General features: G+C 35.3%; 4 protein-coding genes across 5 annotated transcripts; 1 reads left to right on the plus strand and 3 right to left on the minus strand.

Moving 5' to 3' along the window:
• On the plus strand, window positions 1-16,592 carry LOC123008044 (tudor domain-containing protein 1). Its single transcript, XM_044403617.1, is given in 12 exon segments — window positions 1-26; window positions 28-158; window positions 207-494; window positions 542-708; window positions 758-838; window positions 12,303-12,625; window positions 12,676-12,935; window positions 12,983-13,129; window positions 13,240-13,664; window positions 13,712-14,107; window positions 14,158-14,387; window positions 14,437-16,592. Coding segments are annotated over 12 exon segments (4,566 nt in total). The 3' UTR covers window positions 16,529-16,592.
• On the minus strand, window positions 848-8,208 carry LOC123008045. Its single transcript, XM_044403618.1, has 4 exons — window positions 8,057-8,208; window positions 2,420-3,486; window positions 1,272-1,486; window positions 848-1,223 (listed from the first exon to the last, which is right to left on the minus strand). Exons 1-4 carry the CDS (start codon window positions 8,094-8,096, stop codon window positions 1,082-1,084), a joined length of 1,464 nt encoding a protein of 487 aa, XP_044259553.1. The 5' UTR covers window positions 8,097-8,208; the 3' UTR covers window positions 848-1,081.
• On the minus strand, window positions 10,207-12,444 carry LOC123008047. Its single transcript, XM_044403619.1, has 4 exons — window positions 12,078-12,444; window positions 10,867-11,052; window positions 10,529-10,763; window positions 10,207-10,478 (listed from the first exon to the last, which is right to left on the minus strand). Exons 1-4 carry the CDS (start codon window positions 12,139-12,141, stop codon window positions 10,370-10,372), a joined length of 594 nt encoding a protein of 197 aa, XP_044259554.1. The 5' UTR covers window positions 12,142-12,444; the 3' UTR covers window positions 10,207-10,369.
• Window positions 16,563-27,949, minus strand: LOC123008043 (vacuolar protein sorting-associated protein 13A-like). 2 transcript variants are annotated; one of them, XM_044403615.1, is made up of 25 exons: window positions 27,820-27,949; window positions 27,631-27,778; window positions 27,187-27,584; window positions 26,941-27,137; window positions 26,440-26,888; window positions 26,275-26,392; window positions 25,898-26,226; window positions 25,660-25,850; window positions 25,064-25,615; window positions 24,884-25,016; window positions 24,459-24,838; window positions 24,110-24,413; window positions 21,316-24,062; window positions 20,973-21,264; window positions 20,722-20,924; window positions 19,830-20,669; window positions 19,593-19,773; window positions 18,383-19,546; window positions 18,077-18,261; window positions 17,868-18,027; window positions 17,549-17,819; window positions 17,312-17,502; window positions 17,121-17,263; window positions 16,946-17,072; window positions 16,563-16,817 (listed from the first exon to the last, which is right to left on the minus strand). In XM_044403615.1, the coding sequence occupies exons 2-25, from the start codon at window positions 27,769-27,771 to the stop codon at window positions 16,683-16,685; spliced, it is 9,831 nt and encodes a 3,276-aa protein (XP_044259550.1). In that variant the 5' UTR covers window positions 27,772-27,778; window positions 27,820-27,949; the 3' UTR covers window positions 16,563-16,682. The 2 variants fall into 2 exon arrangements, with proteins under 2 accessions (XP_044259550.1, XP_044259551.1); XM_044403616.1 differs by having other exon boundaries at window positions 27,631-27,772; window positions 27,820-27,932.
• Between the last annotated feature and the right edge of the window lies 1 nt (window position 27,950).

The raw sequence follows: 27,950 nt of genomic DNA on the forward strand, positions 1-27,950 counted from the left end.
ATGAATGTCGCATTAACTTGTGCTAGCCTCGATAATGTCTTCTAGCTCGACGTCGTGTAACGGCGACAGCGGTTTTGTCGGAAATGTGAGTCTAAAGCCGCCCCCTGAGATGTCTTGCGACAAATGCCCTCGATGCAGAGTACAGTTTGATTATATAAGTAAGTCGAAATAATCCACTTTACAGTTTTTCAATTGTGACATTTCAGAACGGGCCGATGTTACTAAAGTTCCCCTGGTTCTTCCTTGCAAACACACAGTTTGTGAAGATTGCATTAGAAGACTGTGTGTAGTGAACAATACGGTTTGTCCCATTTGCAAGGAGAAATTTACAGCACCGGGGCCTAAAGTTGACAAATTCCATGAGTTGTTTCCACCACATTTTGCTTTAATTGGACATTTGTTGTGGGAGAAGAATCGCCCCCATGGGAGAAAACAGTTTACTTGGGTGTCCGAGGGGCCAAAACCACCCGATTTGTCTGAATTTGATTTAGATGGTGCTGATCTAAATTATTTGAATCGGTTTTTGAAAATCATTTTTTAGTACAATCAGATGCTGATGAGTTTCTAGATGAGTTTACGTTTGATAAATGTCCCGAGCACCCAACTCAGTTTGTCAACATTCAATGTGAGGAATGTGATGATTTATTTTGTAGTTACTGCTTTCTTGATTATCATAATGGTCATACTTCAAAAAGATTATGTAAACTGGTGAGTTGTCTTTGTCTGAGTGTATGTTTTTTTTTAACTATTTTTATAGTCTCAGGAAGAAATGCAGAATTTGAACAAGTTTAAATTTGACCTAGAAGTAATTTTAGGACAACTTCTAGCTTCAAGAAAGGTAAGTAAATTCATTGCAAACAAATTTATTAAATACCACAAGCATAGTAACAACATAGTTGAGTTTCTTAATCTAGACAATTATATAAAAATAAAACTAAAATAAAGTAGTGATCAAAAAATATTTTCATCTGTAATAAATAATAAGTTGTGATATAATTGACTAGAAAACAATCAACAACCTCTTAACAATAAATTAACTCTAACTATGGCAATATAAAAATAAAAAACAAATTATCCCAGTCTAACTTTCCTCAGATTTTGCTTTTTCATTATTAATGTCTTGCAATTGGTCAGAATCATCCTTCTCTTCACTCTTATCTTCCTCTTTTTTCTTTTCATTTTTCATTTTCTCTTCCATTTCTTGAAACTTGAGTGCGAGATACCTGAGACATCATCACATGAATTCACGATTAATATAACAAACTTTTTACCTATCCACAAGAGGCCCACTATAATCCTCTGGAAATTTCGGTGCTAGTGGCAAAATATACTTGTAAAGTCTTTCATTTAAAACGTAAAGTTGTGTCGTTGATGAACACTTTACGTTATACCACCAGTCACAAGTGAGAGCGACTTGACTGAAAATTGTACCGTTTGGACACAAAAATGATGCTTGACCTCCGTTCAAGTCGCAGTAGTGCCAGACCTGGAGCAAAAATTTATTGTTTGTTTTTTGAATGGTTACAACGTGAAATGTCATAAAAGGAAAACGGGGACAAGTTCACTGTGACCGCAGGTTTTTTTTCAACTAAATGTCGTGAAAGTTTCTAGTTGGGGTTTTTATAATCTATTAATTTTTGTGGCGGATTAAAAGGCACTTTATCGTCATTATTATACCTTAAAACAGATATTTTAGTAACATCTTTTGAGGTGTGTTCTAATGACAAAACCGTTTACATACATTAAAATAAAAATTAATAAATAAACATAAAAAATGAGTAAATATCTGATGGGAATAGCAGAAAACACTTTCTAGGTAGGTGTTACAAACAACATTTTTTTAAATCTCCAAAAACACATTTAAACCTTTTATTATGTATGATTAATTTCTAGAAAATAGTGATTAAAAGTAAAAAGTAATACGTAAAAGAGTTATTTAGGTCCTAATACCTAAAGTTACTATTTTATGTACAGTTGCGGAATTAAAATTGCGGGCAGTATTTTTCTGTAACTTTAAAAAGTTCACTGTAACCTACCTTTTACTGTCATCATCACTGACATTTGACAATTAAACTTATTTTTTTGTTGTTAAAATTGTTAATTAAACAATTTGTCTGTCTTAGAAAGTGTATTAATTGAACTAAGTGTGATTAAGTCATCGCTTTGATCTGCTGCCTACCCGTTATTATGCCACAAATCATAATTTTTTAAGTCAAATTGACATAAACATGAGAAAAGGTTATTAATGTAAAGGTTTTTAGAGTTTACATTTAAATGAGCACAAAATACAAGACTAAAATTATAATTTTTATAGTGTTTTTCTAATTTATGACGCAAGGCTATATGATAAAAATGAGTTTTAGTTCAAAATCAGTCCTAATAACTCGGTACTTTTGTGTCACTCGTGCGGTGTACTTACTTGACAGTTTGTGTGCGGATCCCCGAAGAACCCTTTATACCTCTGCGTCTTGCAATTAAAACTTGTCTGAGGTATCGTCGAAAGCGCTGGATAATCAATCCCCGGCCTTCCCGGAGTCCCGCCATCCACAGTATTAGCTGGAAATGTTTGCGTTACTGTTCCTGGAGCGTAAGTGGGTTTTTCCTCCTCTTCAATTTCTTCTTCTGAACTGTTCTCGTCCACGACAACGATCGGTTTTGTTTTCAATCCTTGTTGTTTTCTCAAACTATTCAAAATCTTTACCAAAGTTTTAATACTGTTGTCTATATTATGTGTTGTGAGGGTTTGAGGTAGAGCGTTGGAGTTTTGTAACTGTTTAAGGATTTTCGCGAGGATGTTTGTGTTTTCAGTTGGGACGTTGTAATATTGTTGCACTGGTATGATTTTTTGAGCGACGTATTTATCATCGATGATTGTGTTGACTTGAGGTGGTTTTGGAGTGGTTTCGATGTAAATGACAGGGGTTTCAGTTTGTGGTTGTGGCTTAGAGTAGATTATTTTATCACCGAAGAAAGGTTTAGGTTGTGGTTGGTAATTAATTAACGGTCTATCGAGCACATAGTCCACTTGTGGCTTGTAAATCTTGTAGCGTGAGTCATTTGGTACCGGTCTGTATTTTCTCGTGTCCGATTCGATGTCTATACTTGTAGGAGTATATGTTTCTATGACTGTTTTAACTCGTGGTGGCTCAAAATAGCGTAGATTTTGATGGTACCTTTGTCTCATTTTGAGTTGACTTAAGGTATCGTAGATTAGGGCATAGTTAGGGCTTGAGGTTTTCTCAGGTTCTGGAAGGTATTTTTGAGTGGGTTTGATGGGGATGAAAGGGCCTGGTAAAGCGTTACTTTCAAGGAATGGCGTGAACTTTTGATTGTTACTGATGTAGAAGTTCATATAAGGTAGGAGTCTTTTGTGACGTTCAACCGTTTCAGGATTTGTTGTCATTTTCGTAGCCATTTTGGGAATGTTTGACTCCTCGGGTTTGTCATGGTGTATGGTCGTAATGCCGTGAAGTAAATCAGGGAATGCTGCAACATAGCGTTACTCAAGTTAAATGTATCGTTTATTACAACACCGGGATCTAGATAAGTGCATGTAAATTTCATGACTTCCTTTCTCTCATGAGTTGTACAGAATGTTGATACACATCTCAGTGAAAGCAAAATTTTCATCGTTTTTAATGCTTCATTGCGTATTTCGGTCCGTGATATAAATATTTAAGTTTTGTATAATTGAGACATTTTTTAGCCTTGAGGTTTCCGTAATTTGGAACATTTATTTGGTGCAATTAAGCTATTATAGAAATTGATTGTCTCGTAAATTAAGACACGGATATTGATACATTCTGAACGTGAACTACAAAAATAATCAAATCACGCCAATCTAAAAGTCATCAACGCGAATCATGAACTGTGAAGGACGACCGATATGTTGGTGAAAGTGTATCACGTAAACAAAGAATAATACTCCGTGTGGCGTTTTTAAGATTTCCTATAATTCAAACTCGTTCGCTATACAGTTGGTATACAAAAAAAAAATAGATTGTTAATGCTTAGTTCGCTTCCTTTTGAAAGAGAATCGGTTTCATAAGTAGCCTTGAGAGAAACATTACTTAAATTAATTACCAGGATTTTGACATAAACTCAGGCACGATTCTACACCATGACCTTGTCTGCTAGGGTGTGGGTCGAATATTTTTTTTCAAATTTATGACTGTTATTTATAAATTAATTAAAATTGATTTCTTTGTTTTCAGTTTTTGTTTTTTGCTGTAATTTTGTAAACATTACTCAACAAGAATGTCCTGCTTTAAAGTAGTATTTACACGCACGCAACTGAAGATTTTAGTATTTTTTGTTAAATAATTTTATTTACAAAATTTGTTATTGTAGTAATAATTATTAATGCATGGAGGATATTTTATTTATTTCTTTATTTATTAAAAAATGTTTTTGAAATTTTATATGAACAGAATGCCACAAGAATTAAAATTTGAAATTACTGATCAAAAAGCATACTCTGGAAAAAAAACACAAAAAATTAACAAAAATTGTGTCAATTATTATTAATTTAATTGTAATTAATTTATTATTTACTGATTTATGAATTTTGATAGCGTCTTTGAAAATTCACAAAATAAACGTGGGTATTTTATATAATTTTTGAATGCAATAATATTTTTCAAGTGATTTTTTTGTTTTGACACGTTTGAAGAAAATTACTTTTTGAATCAAAGCAGTATTACCAAATTTCTTTAAAACTGACGAAAAGTGTTACTTTAGTGTTTACTTTTTCTAAACAATTAGGTAAGAAGACATTGTTTACAACATTCGTGTTAATTATCAATTAGATCTATTCATTGTAATGCATTTATACATCGTAACGATGCTAAGAGTGAATTATTTAGTACTAAAAAGACTTACTTTCCGTCTTTCAATTTTTTTATTACTACTAAATTAAAGAAAATACTTCGGTTTTGCCACACTAATTTTTTAGCTTTATTTTTTATGAATGCATACATCTAAGTTTATTGGTGCATACATGTTATAATTTTCTTTTGAAATGAAACACTTTCCTCCCGAGTTACATAAATGTCTGTTTCACGATCATGTCTATGAATGATTTAATTAAAAGAATTAAAAGTAATTGTAGACTCACTATTCTATAGCTAATTAGACGGCAAACTACAATTTCTTAATTGTTCCTGGCACTTGGAGTAAACTGGATTAAATTTAATTTGAAAAAAACTATTAAAAGTATGTATTGAGACAGTTTTATTTACTCGTAATTAAGCAGCACTTTTAGAAAGTAAACAGTTGACACAGTTTCGGTATCTCGTTGGCGGGTGATTGATGGCTCTGAAAATTTTTTTCGAAATTCGTGTTATACTGTAAACGATTTAGCAAATGTGATTATTCCGTCGTTCTTCAAATCAGAGTAAATTACTAACCGTCACCCGACCACATTGTTTAAATTCTATTACGAACTGTAAATTGCAAGCGAGGGTTGGTGCTTATTGATTTTGTGTCTTCGCCATCGAAATAAAACTTTTTGTTTAAATTAACAGAAATCAGTAAACGTTGAATTGTTTACGCGGTCAAGCTTTTAAAGTCTCCGGGAGAGGACATGAATTTATGTAATGCTCTTTATGCATCACCGTTTCTGTTCACACTTGGTAACGTGCACAATATTTAATTAGTACTTGTTTTGCGAAATTTTATCAAAATGAAAAAAATTAAGAAACAAGAAGTATCGGGATCGTTCCGCTTTTAAGTAATTCGATTGAATATTATGTAAATAAAATGTGAATGTGAACTTAGATGCTATATTAGATAACTATATCAAAGAAACAAATTTGTTGGAAATTTTATTGGAAAAGTATTTTAATGACGAGAGTTGCACTTTGCAAGTTAATAAATTAGGTTTTAAGAATCTTATATTATATATTGTGAGTTGTCGAAGTGGAAGTTTCTGTTATTACGTTTCAGACTGATAAAGTTTGTATAGGGTACATATCCTCTAATTAGCAATTAGGTGGCAGAACTGCTGGTTTGAAGTTGCTTTTATCATTTCTCTCTTTTAAAATTATTTTTGTATAACGAACAATAGTTTCGGAAAAGTAAAGCTACAATTGTCTTTTTAAAAATGATAAACAGTTTCTAACAGTTTAAGTAATTGTGGGAATTCTTGTACTGTTTGTCGTACGCACATTTTTATTGTTTTATTTATAAACAATGCAGCATTTTTTAACAATAATTTTTACCCACTAGGAGCCAATTGATAAGAACAATGTTACGTTATTATTTTTTATAAAAATAATTTACATATTATGAATTTTCCTTTGTTGTGAAATTCTTCCGTCAGAAAGCGACAATAACATTTTTCTTTGGAAGAAAGTTTAACAAAGCGGGTGAAGGTTAACAATTTAACAAATTATATTCTAATTAATGCAATTAAAATAACGATTGTGGGTTAAGTCACTTGTTAAGGACTCAATTAAATTTTATTCTACTGCGTGTATATGAATAAACTTTTTCACTGAGTGCAATTTATTGTCCGTTCATCCGAGAATCGTGCGGTCGAGCCCATCTATTTATGTTTATTTGAGCATTATTTACCTGTGTGTGTGTTTTGAAAGCGCCGCAAGTCATGTTCGCAGGATTTACTAAAATGCATTCGTGTTTCCACTTGCATCTGACGGATGTATCGCAGTTTCCGTAATGCGGATTAAAATCGAGTTTTTAATGCGGTAGAAAAGTACCCTGTTATATAGTGCAAGGCTAAATCCAAGGCGGTATTTATTGCGAAACGTTATTTTCAAAATTTTTACGTCCGGAATGGACGCAAAAAAGCGCCTTGAATCAATGAGACTTTCTTATTCTAACTTTTATTTTTTCATATAGAATTTTTGTTGGGGCACCCTGTATAGATCGCCTTTTACTTCGACGCGTCGTTATGTAGGAATCACGTAAGAATGAAAAACGTTTGAGATAATTTACTTTAATGACATAATTTTATAAGAGAAAATAAAAAGAAATTAAAATTCTGTTAAATGAGACAGAAACTGTCATCATGCGAATGGGTGATTATCGTTTATTTTTATTACTAACTTTATAATGATTTGGTGCGGTTTATATGTCCAAATCTAATTTAACCAATTCTAATTAAAAACCCAGGTAATAAACAGCAATTAAATTTCCCACTAGAATTGATGCTTTTATGGTTTATTGGTTCAATCACTGCTTTTAGAACTTTGACTTAATTACTCGTAATTTGGTGTAATTTTTTAAATAGTTTTAACCCTGTAGAGATCTGTGTCAAGCAATGGTTAATTAAGAGTGTTGCATTTTTGCGTTTTGTTCTACTTTTGGGAGAAAAAGTAAAACCCATTATGGAATAATCTGCTAATTAAAAGGTTGTTTTACCTTGTGCATAATTTTGTGTGGGATACAATCAAAAAACCTGTCACAATTTTTATCGTGACCGGAATAAATATCTTGTGGTGAATGGAGATGTTTTGTAATTTTTCCATTCTGTTCATTTTTCGGTAATATCAATTGTCGGTGTTGTTCATAATTTTCTCACAAGTTTGATAAATCTGTGGTTGAAAAATGTAATAAACTATGTAGGCAATAATTATTTATGAAATTATACAACTGAATACTCCGCTTTTGTTAATTATTTACTGAAGCGTGAGCGTATTGTATAAATTTTATTTTTTAGGTTATCAAGTTGAATAAAATTGCATTTAAAACATTTATTCGACGAACCGTTAATTTTGAATCGATGCGTCTGCATTAATTACGTCGAATTAACTATGTAAAACTTTTTGAATTATCTCTCAAGGGAACAGACAAAACGTGATGATGATCAAAACAAATTCGCTCCGAGCGATTTCGGTAAAAAACTAATCGGTTTTAATTACTGATTTTCGCTTTATTTAATTGCTACTTTAGACACTTTAATAAAAATTCTCACGATTCACTTCCTTACTTGAAAAACTGGGACGGCTGTTTACAGATAAATTAATTCGTTTTTAATTTTGGCTCCTGGGTTCAAGATGTTTCGATTTCTCTTAAATGAGAAACAAATTCTTACCTGCAAGCACTGACATAAATAAAATAGCAATTCTGATCATTTTTCAATCATCCAGAAAACAATTTTTGGAAAATGTAGCACTAGCACTAGCACCATGTCACACTCACAAGTGCATAGCTGCATCAAGCACCGGCGACAGTCTCAAAGACGAATATTATGTCTTGAAAGTGGTTCTGTGGTAGCAAAAGTGCTCCAAGGAGCCCCCACTTGTAAGTGAAAATATCGGGCAATGTCATCGATGGCCGAGATGTTCCTCTACCGGTTGCTGAACTGTTACCTTGTGAAGGACGCGATTAAAAAAATAATAAAACATTTTATTTTATACATTTACCAAAAAATTAAAACGTAGCCTCTTGCACCACCAGACATGTTACAAATTGTGTAACGAATTTTACATAATTTTTTAATTCGGATACCTTCTCTCAAAACTGGATTGACATTTTGAGAATTTTTTCCGGTATAATAAAATTATGCCTGAATCAGTTTTTGATTTGCCAACAAAATGAAATTTTAAGATTCTTGTTTATTAATAGACCGAGGTAAATACGAAATTTGAGCTTCTGGTACATAGACAGGTACAATAGAAATCAGAGATATTTTGTAACAATGTAATTAAACCAATTAACATACTATAGGTATTTTTTATATAATTATTTGTACAAAAGTGTTGCGTCAGTGAGGATTACTTACCAAAAATTCTTTCGCACTGCATTGTTTAAAATTCTCAGAATATTAACAAGCCAGAATGAATTTTTAAGTATTCTGCTTCTTATTAGGTTTCTCATTTCGTTTTTAAATTTATTCGAAGAACGTGTAAAAATTTCTCAATATTGTTACCTCTGAGAAATAACAAACTTTTTTTCCATTTGGGAACTAAGCTCAAACGTAACACTTTATTCATGGAATCAATATATCAAATCAATTTGATTGTGTATAATTTCAATACGTCATTTAAAAGAGATGCATGTTTGCCGGTGCTGGAAAACGTGCCCGGCGAATTGGTTTTATCGCCCCGTGTGGTGGTGAATATGATTATTTTATGACAATGATGTATTTATAATCTGGTGGTGGTGTCAATTCGATCCTAGATTTTCTGTAATTTCCCCGGAGTCGACAAGTTTAATATCGTACTGGTTTTGCATTAGAAATCAGCGTATTGTTTAAATTCATGCAGAGTTTGATTGCCGATGGAAAACCAGTTTTTTTCACAAGTAATTATTTATACAAAGATTATTTTCTATCAAAACTTAGCGACCGGATTTATGACTACTTTCTCAAGTACAATAATTTAAAAAATGGAGAGTCAATACTTTTTTTGAACATCTGTCATGCTCACGTGGTAAACATTTGTTTACCTTTTCAAATCAAAATTTCGAGTCGTACGGTGAAAGTGTTGAAGGAAGGTCCATCGAGTGCCTCTCTTCTCATCACTTGGTTGTATAATAGACTTCTTTCTATGTAAAATCTCCGATTGACCATTACGTGAAAAACGACTACTATCTTGCAAATTAATAGTTTCCTGCTTTTATATCACTTTAAGAGAGTGTATGTACGTCAAACAGTGTAGGAAATGAATTATTAATATCGGTTAAGATCGTTTTTTCGAGTATAGTTTTCAATCGAAAAGTAAACGTAACATTAGAGGAAACGCAACGAAAAAGCAATTTAAACTCGATAGGTTGCTATGCACATTTCTACATCACTGTTGTTGACCGTTAATTACAAAATACAAATAGATCAAGTTATAAGCGAAATTGAGTTTTCTCATTAAATGGAAAATCGTTCTGACCGCAAGCATTATGGTTATGAAGGTTTACTCGTTACCCGTCTTATTTAATTAAGTAATTATTTAATAAACCCTTTTGGTTATTATTTTATATGTATAACCGGTTTTAATTTTTTATGTATTTGATAATTAGTTTGTTGTTTCGTGGCCTTGACTTCGTTTGAGTTACCGTTTCAAGATCAAAGTATAATTAGTAATTGGATTATAAGCAATTTCTTTAAATTATTCCTTCCTTTAGATAAAATTAATTCCGTTTCTGAAGCGTAAACGTTTCATTTATTCATACATTATGCTGATGCTTTAGGTCATTCCGTTTATAATTAATATTAATTTCGAAAATTAAAAAGGAAATAACCTCAACCCATTTTTCAAATATTTAAACATTTATTGCTAAATTTAAATAACAAACTATCTACATTTTATACAAAAAATACGTCTTATTATATTTAATTGTTTGTATATTGTTACACTAGGGAAACATTTTAATGACTTATCGATTCAGTATACAAATTTAAAACCATCACAGTTTATTCGTCGTTAAAAATTTCTTCTAATAATTGCTTCGTGATGGTTCGATGTGGCCGTGTCGGGTCTAATTTCGGCCGTCCATACAACCTGCTATTGATGACATACAATCTGTAACAATAAAGTCATTGACAAAATAATTATAGTAATTAGACACTTACTTTGAGCTTAAGTCACATCGTACGTTAAACCACCAATCACAAACGAACACTAATTGACTAAATTGGGTACCATTGGGACACAAGAATGTCGTTTGTCTACCATCGATGTCACAATAATGCCATGTTTGACATCTCGTCTCTTCATCAGCGTAAAATCCGGGATATGGTTGTTCGTCGCAATAGAAATTTGTGTAAGGAACCATTCCTAAGATCGGATAGTCTGTTCCGGGACGTCCTACAATCAGGCAACCAACAATACACCACCGAAAGTTATCGAAAGTAGTGAAAGTGTGTAAATGCTCAATGATCGTAACAGAAATAAAATCATTGTTAATTACCAGGAATTGATTTTCCTAGTTCCAAATATTCGAGTACTGAAGGGCTGACGAAGCCCGGAGGGACGTATTTTGTATCAAGTGCGTTGTTTCTTTCGTCGTATTCACTCCCGACGTTGTTTGAAGGTTCGTCAGGTGGTGGGGCCGACGCTCGAGCTTTTTTCACGCTGGATTTTTGCTCAAAACCGTCTGGGAAAAAAATACAAGCTTTAATGAGATGAAAATCGAGAATGTGTGAATGTGAAAGTATCAGATGCGAGCGCTTTCGTTTGATTTTTCCTGTTTTGATCGAAAATTTATAATTGTATGAATTTGTAATTATTGTTTTGTTAGGTTCAAGGTGAACGTCTTGTAATTATAGTGAGTAAGAAATAATAAATTTGCTATTTTCGTGGCAAGACGTAATTTTTAAGAAATCACGAAATTGTTATTTCTACTCATAGATAAAAATAAATTATAGTTCACCTCAATGTCAAAATATTTGTTTCATTTTGAGAAACAACAATATATTGCTTGATTTACGATTATTGGCTTTTGTCGATGTTTTTGCATTGATTTATGCAAAATAGTCTCTCAAATTCATTGTCAAATCGCATTTTATTCAAATAAAGTTTCATCATTGCGTAAATAAATACGAGTTTCCTAATACAAATCGGGTTACAGTTCGCAGACAATAGGTACTCGCCCTGCTCACCAATTACATACTAATTTGATACTGTGTAGTGTCGGAATAAAAAAAAGTTCTCTAACATAATAATTGAATGCACCGATGATTATGAAATGGAAGGTTTGATTAAAGCATTCATAGGAGCATTAACTCACTGACCGTAATATATTGTGGTTTTACATGAAAACCTCAAATGAGGATTTTTTCTTTTAAGGTTGTTACAAACACAATGACTCTTTAAGCTAACATTGAGTTCGAAATATGGAATAAGGACATTGGCAACAATCATGTAAATCTATCAAAACTTAATTCACATGTGGCCTTGGCTTAAGTCATAATCCCACAGGTGTATTTTTGTAAATGAAAAAAAAAAAGTAAATAAAATCATCTCGAGTGTGTTTATTTTTTATTTACATTTTACGTAACTCACATTATGGTGTAATAAAAACACAAGTCTTTCATATTGTTAAAATAACTTTCTCGTTGGAATCACACTTATTTATCTCTTCAAAACGTTTGAAATGTTACCTTTAACGTGGGTACTCACCTGTAATAAGAAAATATCCTAAAACTAATATCACAGTGTGTAAAACGCACGTTAAATAATTCATTTTAGAAAGTTTTGCGCTACTATTATTGTATCGGCATCTCGCGAGCGACTGTCCTGTAGTTAGCAATCGTCTTCTCTTCTCTTAACAGTCACCTTGCCTCTCCGCGGCATTCTTCACATGATGCAAATGAAGTTTTTCCAATTTTTCCTCCCTTGTTCCAGAAAGTTAAGGATTTGGAACAATTCGACTCCAAAGGTCTCGAACACGAAATAGAAAATTACTTTTACGGCTTACACGCAAAGCTGCATTTAGCCGAATACAACTTGAAAAAAAAACTTCCCGAAATGAAACCAGGCGTGGCGGATTTACAACGCGTAAATGAAACCCTCAGAGCGAGTATTTCTAGAACGACTCAAATTTTGAAATATTGCACATTGTTGGATTCGATGCAACTCAACGTTAAGGCTTTATACGAAGAAGTGCAAAATATTAGAAATTTGCCATGTAAACTTGTCTCGGATCAGGGAGCGCTGCAGCCGATCGAGTGAGAGTTTTAGGGAGTGTTCTGTTTTTGAATAAATTATTTTTTTAAAGGTTTGCAGCGGAAAAATTGTTTGATGATATTGAGGAAACTGTCTCTTTGAGAACACTTTATAGTATCGAATATAGTTTATTACCGATTGATGATTGGAGTTACGCCGAGGAAAAATATATGTTAGAAACAATAAGACGTAAAAGTGACACAACAATTTCAGATAGCGAAAATAAGAAACAAAGTACTGAAGATGTACACTTTTCCAGTCAATACACCGACAAACAAGTTTTGAAAAAGTCTGAAAAGAAGTTGACTCAAGGTGATTTAGACTCGCCAAATTTTATTTTTTATGTTGTTTTATTGCAGCTGTGATTCGGGTTGTTGTTACACATATAAACGATTTGAATAGCTTTTATACTCAGACATTTTCATCACTCGATACTTTGCGGACAATGAACAACATTATTGAAAAGAGGACTCCGAAAAAAGTAGCTGAACATGAATTTATAATCGGTTAGTAACTTTAAAATTCACAAAATTTAAAATCGAGAGATTACACTTTATCAGAAGTAGAATATACTATTTTTTTGCAACAAGTAGCTTAAAAAATATTTGTGTTACAGGTACTACCTACGGCGTCTTATACGTAACTAAAAACTGTTCGCGTTGGCGCCGCGCTAGACTTCTGGAGATTTACTTCAGTGGGAAAGAACGTCTCTACAAAGTTTATTTTGTCGATTACGGAAATACCCAAAAAGTGACAGGAGATAAATTCAAACATTTAGATGTCCGTACGATGAAACGGTCATCGTGGGCTCAAGAATGTAAATTAACAAATCCTGAAAATACAGACTTTGGCAGGAATGCACATTTGGATCTTTCAAAAATTATAGACGATAAAGAACTGTATGTGCATTACATCAGCGATAAACAAAGTAAAGGGAAAGGGCCAATAGAAGTCGATTTGTATGTATCCACATCAAGTGGTGGTTTAGTCTCTGTCAGAGATTTGTTAATAAAGACTGTGCAGCCTGTTCACGAAATAAAAGTAATTTATATATTTGCGTTTGAATTTTTATTAATTTTTAATTGCAGACTGAGATCTTGACGACAAATTTACAGTTTTTTGAAAACAGTAAACAGTTTAGCGTTGGACAAGAGGAAACGGTGGTTGTAGCATATGTTACAGATCCGTTTCATATTTGCGTCCAATTGGCCGAAAATTTGAAGTTTATCGAAAAATTGAACATAGCAATGGAGAAATATTACAAAAACCGGTCTACAATTTCTTGTATTCCGACACAGGGTACAAATGTAGTAATACGATACGTTGATGGGACTCATGGTGTCTGGCATCGTGCCAAAATTATGGCTGTCGATATTGGTAAAAAAACAGTGGAGGTTTATTTCGTCGATTGGGGCAAATATACAGTTGTCCCGTGGTCCGAAATTCGATTATTGACTGAAGAGTTTATTAAAATGGAGTGTCAGGTGTTTTTTACTACCGTTAGTAGCATAAATATACATTTTTTTTATTCAAGGGGATTATTGTGAAACTCGCTGACATTGCGAAACTCGAGTCTAAACCAACGTGGACTTCGGACGCAATTGATTTCCTTCGCGAAAATGTTGCTAAAGACGAACTGTTTCGAATGGTTGTGAGTAAAACGGAACCGTTGGAAGTGGTCCTGTTTCAGACTCGTCCCGCTGCTGATATTTGTCTAAACTCACTTTTAGTTGAAGAAAAGCATGCCATTTCGACCGGAAACTTGTGAGTATTACTTTACCGACGTGTATTTGTTATGGCAGTTGTTTTACAGGTCTTTGACTGTGTATTGGCCTAATTCGTTGAATGAGCAATGCGAAGATGACGATTTTGCTTATCAAATGGTGAAGAAATCTGAAGAGATCCTCATGGAAAACCACGACGATATTCATTTGATATCTGGGTTGAAAATTAACGTCAGTGTGATTCGTTGCGAAAGCCCCGATTTGATCTACGTGAAATTATTAAAGCACAAAGAAGAAGATGAGGAATTACACAAGGAGTTACAAATCTATTACGGAGGTTCTCGAAAGAGTAAAAATAAATGGACGAAGGGCGAATTATGCGTCGTGTTTGACCCGCTACGTCATATGTATTATCGCGGATCGATTAAATCATCGACTAATCCTGACTGTTACACTGTTTGGTTGTACGACCATGCGCGAGAGATAAAAGTTCCTAAAACAATGATCTTCGTTCAAGATTCTTATTTCAAAGCCACTCATTGTTTCGTGTGGAAATGCCGTCTAACAAACATAAAACCTGCCGGGGATGCCGGCAAATGGTCAAATCTAGCTAACGAAATGTTGGAAAAAATTTTCAACAAATATAAAACAATCTACATTAAAAAAATCGAGTCAAATCGTTCTTTGAAAATGGTGGGTGTAGTCATGTGGTATTGTTTGACCACACCTGCTAAGGCTTTAGAACCGGCTGAAGTGCGATATATTTCGATAAATCAAGCACTGATTGAAAGTGGAGTCGCTTTTTCGTTGAGTTCAGGAAAGAGGGAGATTGAACAAAAAGAGGAAATCGAAAGTGAAAGTGAGGATAGTGGTGAAGAAGAGGTGGTTGTGGAGGAAAAAAAGGATTGGTACGGCAATGTGTGTGAGGAGGATGAATTGATGATAACTGAACGAAAGACATGGCCTCCACTTCTTAAACCTGAAAATGAGAGTTTTCAGGCGTTTTTGGTCTGTATAGACAGTGAGGGGGGATTTTCAGTACGAGACGAAATATTGCAAAACTCGTACTTTGATTTGGAGGAGACTATTACCTCGAGGATGAATAGCATGGAACCCAGTGTGGATGTTACATGGGAAGTGGGCAATATGTGTTCCATTTATTGGGAGCAACGGTGGTACAGAGGTATCATTTTGCAAATTATCAGCGAAAATGAGTTTAGTGTCGAAATGATCGACTTTGGGAGCGAACATACGGTTACTAGAGACAAACTCACGAAATATTTGCTATGTCCTGACGTCCCCCCTTTACTCTACAAAGTTAGACTATATGACGTTTGGTCCAACCATGGTGATTGGTCTGCTGACGATCTCGATGTCTGGCTCTCTATCGCTACTGACACTATTAGAGTTGTTATTAAAGACTGGAACAATGATACGCCATTAGCAGAAATCTTCATAAGCACCGGTTTGAGTCTCAATGATTTGATAGTACAGAAATGTCCACATGCTGTGAGACATCACAGCCATGCGGTCTTGCAACCCACCGATGTTGAAGTTGTAGAAAGTGAAGAGGAAGAAGCTGTGGTTGAAGACATATCTTTGAAATACTTTTATCTTCCTCTCAGAAGCACGACCAGTGATAAAGAAAAAATGTACGTTTTGAGTGTACTTAAATTTAATAATAAGCTAGAAGTTGTGCTTAGTAAAGATAAAGTTGATAACAGTTCTGAAGAACTTTTAATGCTAAACGCTGACATTGAAGAGGCAATTGACGATCAATCGTTTATGCAAGACTTCAAGTTAAACAAACCTTGCGTTTGTTTCTGTTCGGAAAGAGAGGCATGGCTACGTGCTTTTGTTTATAGAGTTGATGAATTACAATCGGGTCACGTGAGTGTATTTTATGTCGATTATGGTGAAATAGAAACGATTCCAACATCAGACGTTAAAGAAATACGACAAGAATGGTTGAATATGCCAGCAAGGATTCGTATAGCCACTGTAAACATCGAGATTACGCATGCACATTCTGATTTTGTTATGCTCAGCATGAAGAATTTATGTGGAAGATTGATTTCGGTTAAAATTGTTTCAGAAAATCCATTATGCGTTCATTTATATGAGAAAAAAAAGTTGTGTTACCAAAATCTTGTTGATAATGGTTATGTTAGAATGTTATAAGGTTGTTTGAGACTGAAATTGTGTTAGTTTTTTTTTGTATTGAATAAAATTTCGTTTTCTACTTCATAGTTGTTTCAAGTGTTATAAGGAACAAAAAGTTTGACAAATTTTTTGAATATTTCTCTAATAACATTTACAGAAAATACAATTAACATTATGGATTTTCAGTAACGGGCCACGATTTCTCTTCCATACTGACTATAATAGCTTGTTCGATTTTTTCGTGAATCCAAGTCAGCATCTCTTTATCACCACTAATAGTCAACAGCTCTTTCGTATTGTTTTCGTTCTAAAAATTAAATTTGTTTATAATAAAGTCGAAAATACACCACATTAGAAATACATCGCAAAATTAATCAGATTTTTTAGTTTCATTTTTAATTTCATCTTGTATTTCTAACGTCATTCTCTATTCACCTGTCTCATATTAAACACAAGTTCGGTAGACGTGATTTTTGGCATCGATAAAATATCATCTAAATCTATAGCCCACTCAACATCCCAAGGTCCCCAAAGCCTACATTTGTTTATTCTTATGACATGCCTAAAACAGCCCGAATTAACAAATTTTTCTTACTCTTTCGTATTTTACTGTAGCGAAACTAGCAAAGCCGATTTTCCGCTTCTATCAATCGAAGCATGTGACCAATAGGTATCTTTCATAAATCTTGAATTTGCGACCGTTTCTAACAAATACTGGCCCATAGATTCGTACGCTGAAAACGGTTTAAGGCCCTACAAAACCACTAAAAATTAAATGTCACAGAAGTTTTCAAAAAATACCAAATATCGGTTATTATATCTGGTAAGACGTTGCTGAATCCTGATTGGTTCTCCTAAAATAGAGGCCCTTCTCAACGCCTCTTTGGCCACTTCTACACTATCGCTTTTATCATCAGGGTGGCGTGTCATGAGGGAATAAAGGGCTTTTCCGGTCGTTCTGAAGAACATTTCGCCGTCGCAATTAATCCCAGCTAAAAATCCCAAATCTCACACTGGAAATTAAAACAAATAAATTACCGTTTTGTTTTCTCACAATCAGTTGGTTTAACGCATTTGGTACCCCCGTGTGGAAATTCCGACAAGACGCAGTTATGATTTTCGGTACCACTTCCGATTTTTGGTACGATCCGTGTCTACGGATCCTCTGGATATTCTCAATGGTTTGGTGAGCGAAAATATCAACAACGCAAGCTTCCAAAGCAGCCGGAGACATGTTAACGTGACTCAAAAGACACCTCGAGCCGTACAAAACAGTGTTTGACATTTTTTCCACATCGATTTGCGGGTACTGAAAGGGAGGAAAAGTCACATTTTCCGTACTTGGGACTCTTACTACCAAAACTGCAGGTTGGATGGCGAAAGTGTTGACCAAGACTTGCAATCCGAGTACGTGAGAGTAGTACTGTTGCAAGAATTGAGCTGTTATTTGTTGGAGAAGGTTTTCCATACATGTGGAGAGGTGGTCATACAGGTTGGTTTGTTCGATAGCTGAAACTCTGTAAAAAAAATTAGGAAAAACCAAGGGTGAGTTGGATGTTTGCTTACTTTTGGAGAACTCCCTCTAGAGGCATATAGGGCGAGATGTTTATGGGAAACAAATAGTCCAGAAGTTTGCACAAAGGTAAGTTACTACTTTTCAAAATCAATTGTGTTTTATTTGAGATGTGCAACTGGATCTCGAAGTTGCTCACACTTAAATATTCGATCAAACTTCGGCCACTTTGAGTGTCCTAAAATTTTTTCTAAGTAATGGCAAATATTTAACAAAATTCAGGTGTTTTGAACGATTTATTATTAATTAAAAAAAAATACTGGGACGCTTTTTATGGTGCTTGAAATATTTAGATTTACCTTGGACCGTGCAAGAGTCAAATCTTGAATGGATTTGATATCATTCACGTACGAAATATTTGTTTCATCGTAAAACTTCTTGTACTGGACCAAAAGTTCCCGAATATTGACAAACAAATCATTTTCGATGTTCAAATAGAAATCTTTAATGTTGATTTTGATGTGTCTGTAAATATCACAATCTTTCGCCAAACACTTCAAAACATTCACATCGATGAAAGAATTCAACCCTTTTGTGACATTTCCCGGAAGTGGGTATAGGACAATCGTATTATTGACTTTATTATCAATTTGTAGCGTGTTTAATTTGAAATTAAAATGATTGTAATTTTTCGACTTCCTGTATTGGAGGTAAACTGCAGGGGAATATGTGCGTTTCAATTCTGCAAAAAATGGCTTCAACATGTACATCTTTTCGAAGTCAATGTGTATATAGTCTCTCAGTTGACATTTCTTGTAATGCAACTTGTACTTATCTTCGATCCAGGACGCCAATTCCAAAGTTAGAGTTTTCCACTTGTGGCCAACATTGACTTCCCAAATGGCCGGGCTATCAGCAAGTGAGGCATAAACGTGCTCTTTTTTCGCATTTTCCGACGTGAAAAGTGAAACTCCGACACCGCAGAGTGACACTAAACACTCCAAGTAGCAATGCTCCAAAAAATAGTGTTTCAAAACCGTGTTATAAATCCGTGATTCTTGAGTGAAGAGGAGGGTTCTTTGGAGACCTTCAGCGTAACACAGCCAATAAATCACGATTTTGTCTCTTCGAACTTTCTTATTCATTGTTGTTTTAACACTGTCGGAACTATCTGAGTCCTCACTCGACGAAACTGTCACACTAGTGGTCGGTGTGACACTGTGGAATAATATTTTTTCCTCCCCGTGCGAGTCCTTGCAAATATCAAGGACGAATCCTGTTCCTTTATTGTTGTAAACGTTCCAAACCAACTTCCTGATCCTTGTTGGGTCGTCCCAAGTGTACAAAAGTGAATTGTAAGGACTAAGTAAAGTGACTTGGCTTTGGTCCTGCTGTTGAATCTTCAAAAATAAATCAGGACAATAGTTTTTAACTAGGACAGGGGCATCGCCGGGTTTGTAGTCGTAAAAAGTCACACGGAAGGAATCACTTATGCCTCCTGTAACTTCGACTCTTAATGCTCCCTGAAAAAAAAAGTTACAAAAGTGGTTAAAAAATTCAGCAACTTACTCCTCTATCCATTCGAAGGACCGTCGAATTTGAAGTTGCGAAATTAAATGCCTGCGAAATTACTTTACTGTCTCTGTATTTGACGTACATTTGCATCGAGGAGGTTTCAGGCCAAAAAGTTACGGTTTGAGAGGAGTCCAAGTCGATCCAGAGATCTGTTTTTTCATTGTGTTCCATGAATCTAAGGCAAGTTTTGTGATTTTAAACCACTTAAAAAAAAAAAAAAAACATTCTCACCTTAGTTTTTTGTTGGTATTGTTGGTGATTAGGAAAGTCGGCAGAAGAGTAACAATTTTCGTCAATCTCGGACACATTTGTGACAATTTGATGGACAAAAAGAACAAATATTTCTTTTTCCGTTCGTTGTCTTTGCAGATTATTAAACCGGTGGTTCCCGCACATTCTAACCCGAATTCGTTTGACCAATTCGAGTCGTAAACTTTAACATTTAAAGTTTGCTTTCCGTGTCTTTTATAAGTGAAAAGAAGAATATCTTCGGAATTACTTTCATAAACTGTGTTCGTAAGTGACGCTTTGATTTGTAGTGGCAATCCAATTTTGTTAATAATCCAATACGGAGTGTAAAAAAACACGTTACAGCTACCTTCACGATCTGTTTTGGTATTGATGGCTAAATGCTTGACTTCTTTACTGTCAGAAGACAAAACAACGATTTTTTCATCAAGATAAGTTGTGAAATTTAAAATTCCACTCCAAGTTAGTAAATTGTACTTGACTCTGATTAGTAATTTTTGATCTTTGGACAAATCTAAAGAGTAGACACTTTTCTTTTCTCCGGGCTCGATTTTAATCAGTTGTTTCAAACCAACATTTTCGACTTCGAGTGAGTAGGGGAGATAATTATGAAAAATTAACGGTGGCAATAAGTGTATAACGTAATTAGGGACAGTGTGCGCTTGAGAGTTTGATATATCCAAATTTCGAGTCAGCATCACTCGCAGCGAAAAAACTTCCAAGTTTGAATCAGTTCTAGGCCTGCAGTGCAAATTATGGGCGATGTCAAGCTCCGTTGCTAAATCTTTCCACCAAATCCCAGAATCAGAAGTGTAGTGGCCTCTAAAATCCCAGTTGTGAAACTCTAATAAAAAAATAGAAAAATCTAACGCACTCGGCATACGCGGGTTGGATAAAAAGCTTGCAGTGGTAAGCAATATAAAGTGGCACATTGTAATGCTCGTGCGCTTCCAAAACTGCAATCCTCATCGTCGTCTCAAACGGATTGGTAACATCCCCAACTGGCTCTAAATTCAATTGTTGCAAAACTGAGGGTTGGTACAGGACACTCAGCGCAAAACAGGTCTCGTTTTTGATCTTAAAAAATCTGAATTATAGACAGTAAGACAAATAAAGAAATTTTACTTGTAAAGGCGAACTTATAACAACATTTCGGCCTGATTTACTTATCGTATGTCTTGCAGCAAGGTAGTATTTCTGGCCCGGAATGGTCGAGTGTAGTCTCATCAGTTTTTGCCAGGCTCTTTTTGAACAATTTGTTTGAATTGGGGTACAATTCGGAATGTAAACGCGCATAAAATGGGCGTTGATTTTGTCGTAGAGTTGAGGAGTCGTTTCCGCGGGGAATTGAAGACTTGACATTGTCGCAAAGTCGTAATTGTTTTCCAAATCGGCTTTAAATACATCTCCTTGCGTGCTAAAACATGCAATTATGTATTTCTCTTTTTCAAAAATGAGAAAAAGCCACCTGTCTTTATCTTCATTTACGTCTTCCGAAAAATCCGAAACATAATACACGCTTTTACTTGGACTGTTGGGCACTGAATCCTGGTTTTCAAACGTTTTGACACAAACCAAAGCATCTTCCTCGTAGCTTTCCACACTTTTCTTTTCATAGAGTTCAACTTTCGATTGCGGCCCAATGTCGTTAGTTAAATTAATCGTTTTCTTGTTGGTTATAACCGACAGAGTTTTATTCGAGTAGATGGTAAAAAGTTCGTTCATAACTTTGAGAAAAGTCGGGGTTATTGTCAAATTTAACACTTCCTTTGCATCGATTAGGACATAAGTCGATTTCGTGTAACTCGCAAATTGACAAATTTTATCGTCTTGCGATTTTCTTTTGACATTATCATCAGAATCGTCTTCGTTGTCACTAGAGTGAATATAATCACTGTCTTCACTCTCATTCCAATCACCAGTGAATAAATCGGAAATCGCAGCGGCTAGTTTTTCCATGGCTCCATCTTCGTTTTCCGAATCTGAATCGTCGAGAAAAGTGGAAAGACTTGTCTTGACTCTTCTGTTATTGCGATTGTGGAGCGGATTGATCGGTTCAAGATACATCATATCTTCACCCGAATCTTCATCTTCGGTTGTGGTGGGAGTGCTTTTCTTCTCGCGAGTGATATTCCTCGACTTTTGGTCGAGACTGCTCAGCATTGGTAACGATTTGTCTTGGAAGATTTTTACAAGGACGTCCCACGGCCTGTACTCTTTCTCATCTATGACAACAGGATCGATCACAGGCTCCCAAACTTGCAAATTCTCATTGAAATAATTAGCCTGGATTGTGACTTCACAAGTACAGTTGAGGAGCGAAGACCAGTCGTAGACCGTCACTTCCATTGTTGATTTCACAAGAAGCACTTGCGTCTCTTCTAGTTCGAAAATGAGCACAATGTCAAATTTGGGGACTAGAAGAATCTCATGCAACTCGACTTCTTTTGCCACTAGTTTATTATCAAGACTTGAATCGAGTTTTGGTTGGGCGAAATCGTCCATTTTTTTGGACTCCCACAAGTCCTCCTCGGCTTTATTATTAAATTCTCGGGAGTCAAGCTCAGGCACTTTGAAATGTTCAGAAATATCGTTCAAAATATCGGTTAGGGAGTGAACAACGCGGCTACAAATCTGCACATAGATTGATGAGACCGACGCGATGATTTTTTTGCCTTTCTCTTCGGAATAACATTTAGAAAATTCAACGTCACACTGTTTCAGTATGACGTAAGGTTCGTTCGATTGCACACCAATGTCGTAAAACAAAGAGTGCAATCCTGATAAAGACACGACGAGGTTTAACCGATTTCCGTGTCTGGAATAATCGGATAAAATTTCGGTGTGAGTGATGAAATAGCGTTTTTTGTTTGACGTCGTTTCTACAACGAATATAAATTCCGGTTTGTTAATCCTAAGTGAAATTGTAAGACTAGCAGTGTATTCTTTCTCCTCATGAGTGTCACACTCGTAGCCATGATTCACAATCCCAATATCAGAATTGTCTTTTGGAAGGCACTCGAGTACAAAAAGGGCCAGTTTTTCGCAAAAAGGGACCGATAAACTCAAACTCAACCTTCCAATGATCGCATCAGCGGAATTATCACCCGATTTGGTCTGATGGAAAGTGATATCAACAATCGGGGCGCGATTTATCGTAATATTACAGTTATTATTCTTGTTATCATCAATGGGCGATTGAAGGATCCTCTTATCATAAATGTTCGCATCGGGTCCGATCTCTTCAATCAAAATCTCGTCAGCTGATAATTTACCATCAAGACTCCCATCAGTATAAATCGTAAAAGTTGCGTTAACTTCTGCGACTTTAAATTTACACAAGCCGTGATTCAAATCACGAATTGGCGAACTTAGCAACTCTCCCGAGTCGAAAAATAACAACAAAGTGATTTCGTCGAGTGAAAATTTGGCAACAATATTTTTCTGTTTAGGTTCGCAGAAAAACGCTTCGAGTGTTTTCACAGTTTCGTCAGTCGTGATTGAAGTTAGGGGCGATTTGATTTGGACGGGGAAAAGATCGACGATTTTGCCCTCACCAATGTTGTCTTTATAGATTGATAAAATCGTCGAAATGTCTCTTTGGCCTAGAGTGATCTGAATCGGGTCTAGAGCCCCATCGATGTCCCATAATTTCTGCGCACTTTTGATATTCGTGTAGCGTTTGATGTCAAAGTTGAGGTTTATTGGTTCAATTAGGGTTTCTTGCATTTCAAGGGATGGTACGAGGGTCATTACGCCCCGAGTGATGGTGGTTCCGGTCCATTTGATCAAAATATTCTCCATGGTGTCGTTGTTATACTCCTTGAAGAAGTTCTCAACGTGGAGTTCGCCAGTGTCGATTATCATAACATTGGGGGATGAAGATTTCTGGGGGAAGAGCAGAATCGGGCCACAAACATTTATCGCAAGATGGATTTTTGTGTTGGCTTTTAAGGTGTCAGTGACTGTGGTTACAGCATTGTAGAGGTATTCCACTATATTGTTAATGTACGGGACGGCTTCCAAGTTTGTGATAAATCGCTGGATTTGAACTATCAATTTGTACAAGAGAGTTAAATGGATTTGTCCTAGTTGAAACTTGAAACTACCACCAGTGGTCATTTCATCCCTGTGTGTAATGTCATTTTGGTTAATATGAGAGGCATGACGGACATATTTCAGTTCGAAAACTTTATCTTCATCCGTGGAGAGTACCTTGAACAAATTTTAACCTACCAGAATCCAAGACTCTAACAACTTACTTTACTATAAAGTGTAACTTCTGACAAATGCTCTACGTTAATGTTACTCAAATATGATCTAAACACAAATCGTTCATTGGCCCTGAATAGAAAATCCATTTCCAGTCCTGATAACTGTATATTGATGATATCAAAATCAGAATCACAAACTCTGATATTGACATCTGCAAATCTTGCCGAATGAGAGAATTTGACGGATCCTGGAGGAACCGGAGTCACTGGTTGTTGATGCAAAATATTATTTAACAATTTAAAAGACTTCAAAGCGGCGTCACGAATCAATAACGGTGTTTGGAGTTTAAGTCTAAAAGATATATAAAGTACTAGGGCTAGTTTTTGTGAAACTTACTTATTGAATAAATAATTTGAGTATTTGACAAGAGTATGAATCGCTTCTTGGTGGAGTAACAAATGGATGGTCCCGAAATCGGCCACTAGTGAGGTTTCAACACCGTGAAAGTGACTCCAAAAGTCGGGACAACTCGCACTTACTTTTCTGTATAGTATTGTAATAACGTCAACAGTACTAGGAAATGGACTATGGACTAAATCTAAATATTGTCCACTGGGAGTTGTGTGTAATTTATCCGTCAATAAAATACTATTGACTGAGATTTGGTAAGCTGGTCCGTAAGTCATTAGAGCCACATCTGTGGTTAGAAGTCCGAGACGGAACATTAGGTACTGTCGATCGGTACTATCGCTTGATCTTGAGAATACGAGAGTGAACTACAATTAGTAATTAGAGTTGGGATAGAGATTTTGTTACATTACTTCGCTAATGATGAATCGGAGGAGGACTGTTATATTATTATTGGGGGAAATATTGTCTTCTAATCCCGGTAAATCGACATACCGGGCCCACGCTTCATTCATGTCTTCTTTCTTAACATTATCGGCAGACTTCCTGTGAAATTATAATGACAGATTGTCCAGAAAACTGTTGATTCTTACTCGATTTTGTTTTGTTGGTTCTTGTCCACTTTTCCTCTTTTAATTTTGATGAAGTTGTCCTTGATGGAAACTAGCGACTCGACATTGGATAAATATTTGAGATTGTAGCTTTGGATGATTGTGTGTTCGTAAAAATCAATTTTCGTTGTCCGCTTTGGCTTCTCTCTCTCTAAGTAATTTCCATTATTGGTGAAAAACTTGAGGATTTGGCCACTCTTGCGTTCTGATAAGTTCAGTTTAAGACTGTGGAAATTGATGTTGAATTTGTATTTCGGAATGGTTTTTTCGATTCGGGTACAACAAGCGTACATTGCGGAGAAAGCCGTTTTGGGTATTATGTGCAAATCGGTGTCTTTTTCCTTCCTTTCGTCTCTCCAATTGTCTGAATTTTGACAAAATAGAATTTGCATGTCGGTGCATTCGAAGTGGTATTTCGAGTAGAGTTGTTCTTCCATTTCCATTTGGGTGGCGTTATCTACCAAGTCGGTGTTTTGGTAAAGTTCAGTTGTAATTAAATAACGGCCTAAGTCTACCACTAAAATATTATCCGCTCTGAAATGAAACGATAAGTTTGTTTAGTAAAAAATGAAACGTACTTTAGAAAAGAACCGAATTCGGGTATCACGATGAAGGGGACTTTTATATTAAGGGTCAAGTCCCATTTTTCCTGCAATTTTTTGTCGAAAAAACTGCGTATTGTCTGAGGACAGTCATTCATTTGGTTAAAAAGGGACGTTTGAGAGAAAAATTCATTATTTAGCCACGTTGAAAGGTCGTCGAAAAATTGCTAAAGCAAACGATGTTTTATTTGTGACAACCAAATCAGTCACTTACTTGGTTATACAAACATTCAACTGAGTCTAAAGCTAGATTCAATTTGTGTGAACAATTTGAATTAGTCGGCATTTTCTCTAACTCTGCTTTAAAAAAATACGCCGGACTTGTACTAAGATGCTCTGAGGCCAGGATCGAAATTAATTGTTCGTCTTCATTTGACCCTTCTAAAATCAAACCTTCGATTTTCACAAGTGCCTTGAAAGTGTCTTCTAATAGATTCGGATGGAAATTGAAATTTGTCTGAGTTAGAGTCAGTAGAAAAATTTCCTTGGAATTGTGAGTCAGCGACAAGCTAAAATTACCCATTCGTAGATTATACTGTTGATCTACAATTCTTATTATGATTTTTTTCTGAAAAAATACCCATCATTTACCTATCTGTAACTGATCACAGTTTTTATCATAGAATCCAATTTTTTTACATAACAAAGTACGTTCAGGCGAAGGCAACATTGACCAAAAATTTTTTTCGCTTAAACTACGCGATTGCACCTAAAACTTCATTTCAGTAAAAATTGTCTTTAGAAAAATAGTACTACCAAAAGTCGTGCATGTTGTCTCGCTATCACAACATTAATAACAGATAAATTATCTTCGTATTTTTGCAAATCTAACTTCAATTCGGTATCGTTAGGATTCAAAATAATCTGCTTGTAAGTTTGCACATATCCGCGGTAATAATCTCTAACATTTTTAATTTTTTTCCAAGAATAAGGACGAATTCTTTGGTCTAAAACAGCAAAATAGGCGTATTTCCACCAAGCTTTTGTATTGTCTAAAATTTTTTCGTGCGGACGTGAGGGCAAAAAATCCCAACTGATTAAAATGCGTTTCAAGGAGTCGTTTACTGCCAAAATTGATTCGTATTGTTTTTTGGAAATTTGCAAGTTGCAGTCTTGTACTATCACATCAATTAAACATTTGACGATATTACCAATATTTGACTTGTTCATCGTTATTTTTATTTTGGTTGTCATTGGCTTCAATACTGAAATTTTGAAACTCCATTAAATTGTCACACTATTGCGAGTAACACAAACCAAACTCAAAATTCTCATTGTTGATTGAAAAATTTTGCAAACTGTTTGACATGGCGTTCCTCCAAACGTAATACTCCGAGGGTAAATTCCATTTTGCTAGTTTAGAGTCGGAATTCCAGTATGCAGACAACGTTTCCATCTTCACTAGGTAATAGCACGTGTTACTATTATTCTCGGGTTTGCTAGGCTTCCATTTACTGAAAATTGGTCATCAAACCTTGCCACAAACCTAGCCTAGGTGCAAACCTATTTGTAGCTTCCGCAGTAACACTTCCAATGCATAGACCAGCCGAAATCGGCGTTTTGTAACTGACGACATCCTCGTATCTGATGTGGATATTAGTGACACTAAATTGCAAACAGTTCAGAAGATTTGTAACTAAGTGTTCTGAAAAGGAGTTGGGGCCGCCAATAATGTGACTTTCGGTGTCTAAATCTGCCAAAATTTTGCGTTTAAATCCTCGAATTAGCCGTTTGTTTTTTTCGGCATCGAAGGGTTCGTCTGATAGCAAAGGACCACAAATAATGTGCAAATCTTCGATGTTGACTACAACTGGTTGGTTCCACAGACACGTCCAAGGTATTTGAAGCCATATTCTTCCCACAGTTCCGGCTTTGACTTCGATTGGAAGACCCAACTCGTACTAAAAATTCACAACTTAAAAAAAAATGTAAAGTAAAGAGACATACCAAGGCTTCAGTTTTTAATTTTAAATCAGTCAACTGCACATGTCCTGAAAATATTCCAACGTTCAGATTTTCAGTGTCAAGGTCCACCACATATTTGCCCAATAAATGATTCAGGAGTCTTGCTACGGCCCCTTCGAGCATCCTGGAACTAGGTTAATGTTTTATTGTCGCTTCTTTTTCAACACTTACTTGTCAAGATGTATGTGTTTAAATCATATCTGGGCAAACTATTGATTTAAGTTGATATTTAATGTCAGAATGGTTTGGTTTAGGAGTTGCTGAAAGCAACTCTTACGTCAGCTTGGCACCCACTTTTAAAT

The sequence above is a fragment of the Tribolium madens genome, unplaced genomic scaffold, assembly GCF_015345945.1.
Source record: "Tribolium madens isolate multiple individuals breed KSU strain unplaced genomic scaffold, Tmad_KSU_1.1 Scaffold_3;HRSCAF=73;Tcas5.2_LG2, whole genome shotgun sequence".
In the NCBI taxonomy this organism is placed as follows: domain Eukaryota; kingdom Metazoa; phylum Arthropoda; class Insecta; order Coleoptera; family Tenebrionidae; genus Tribolium; species Tribolium madens.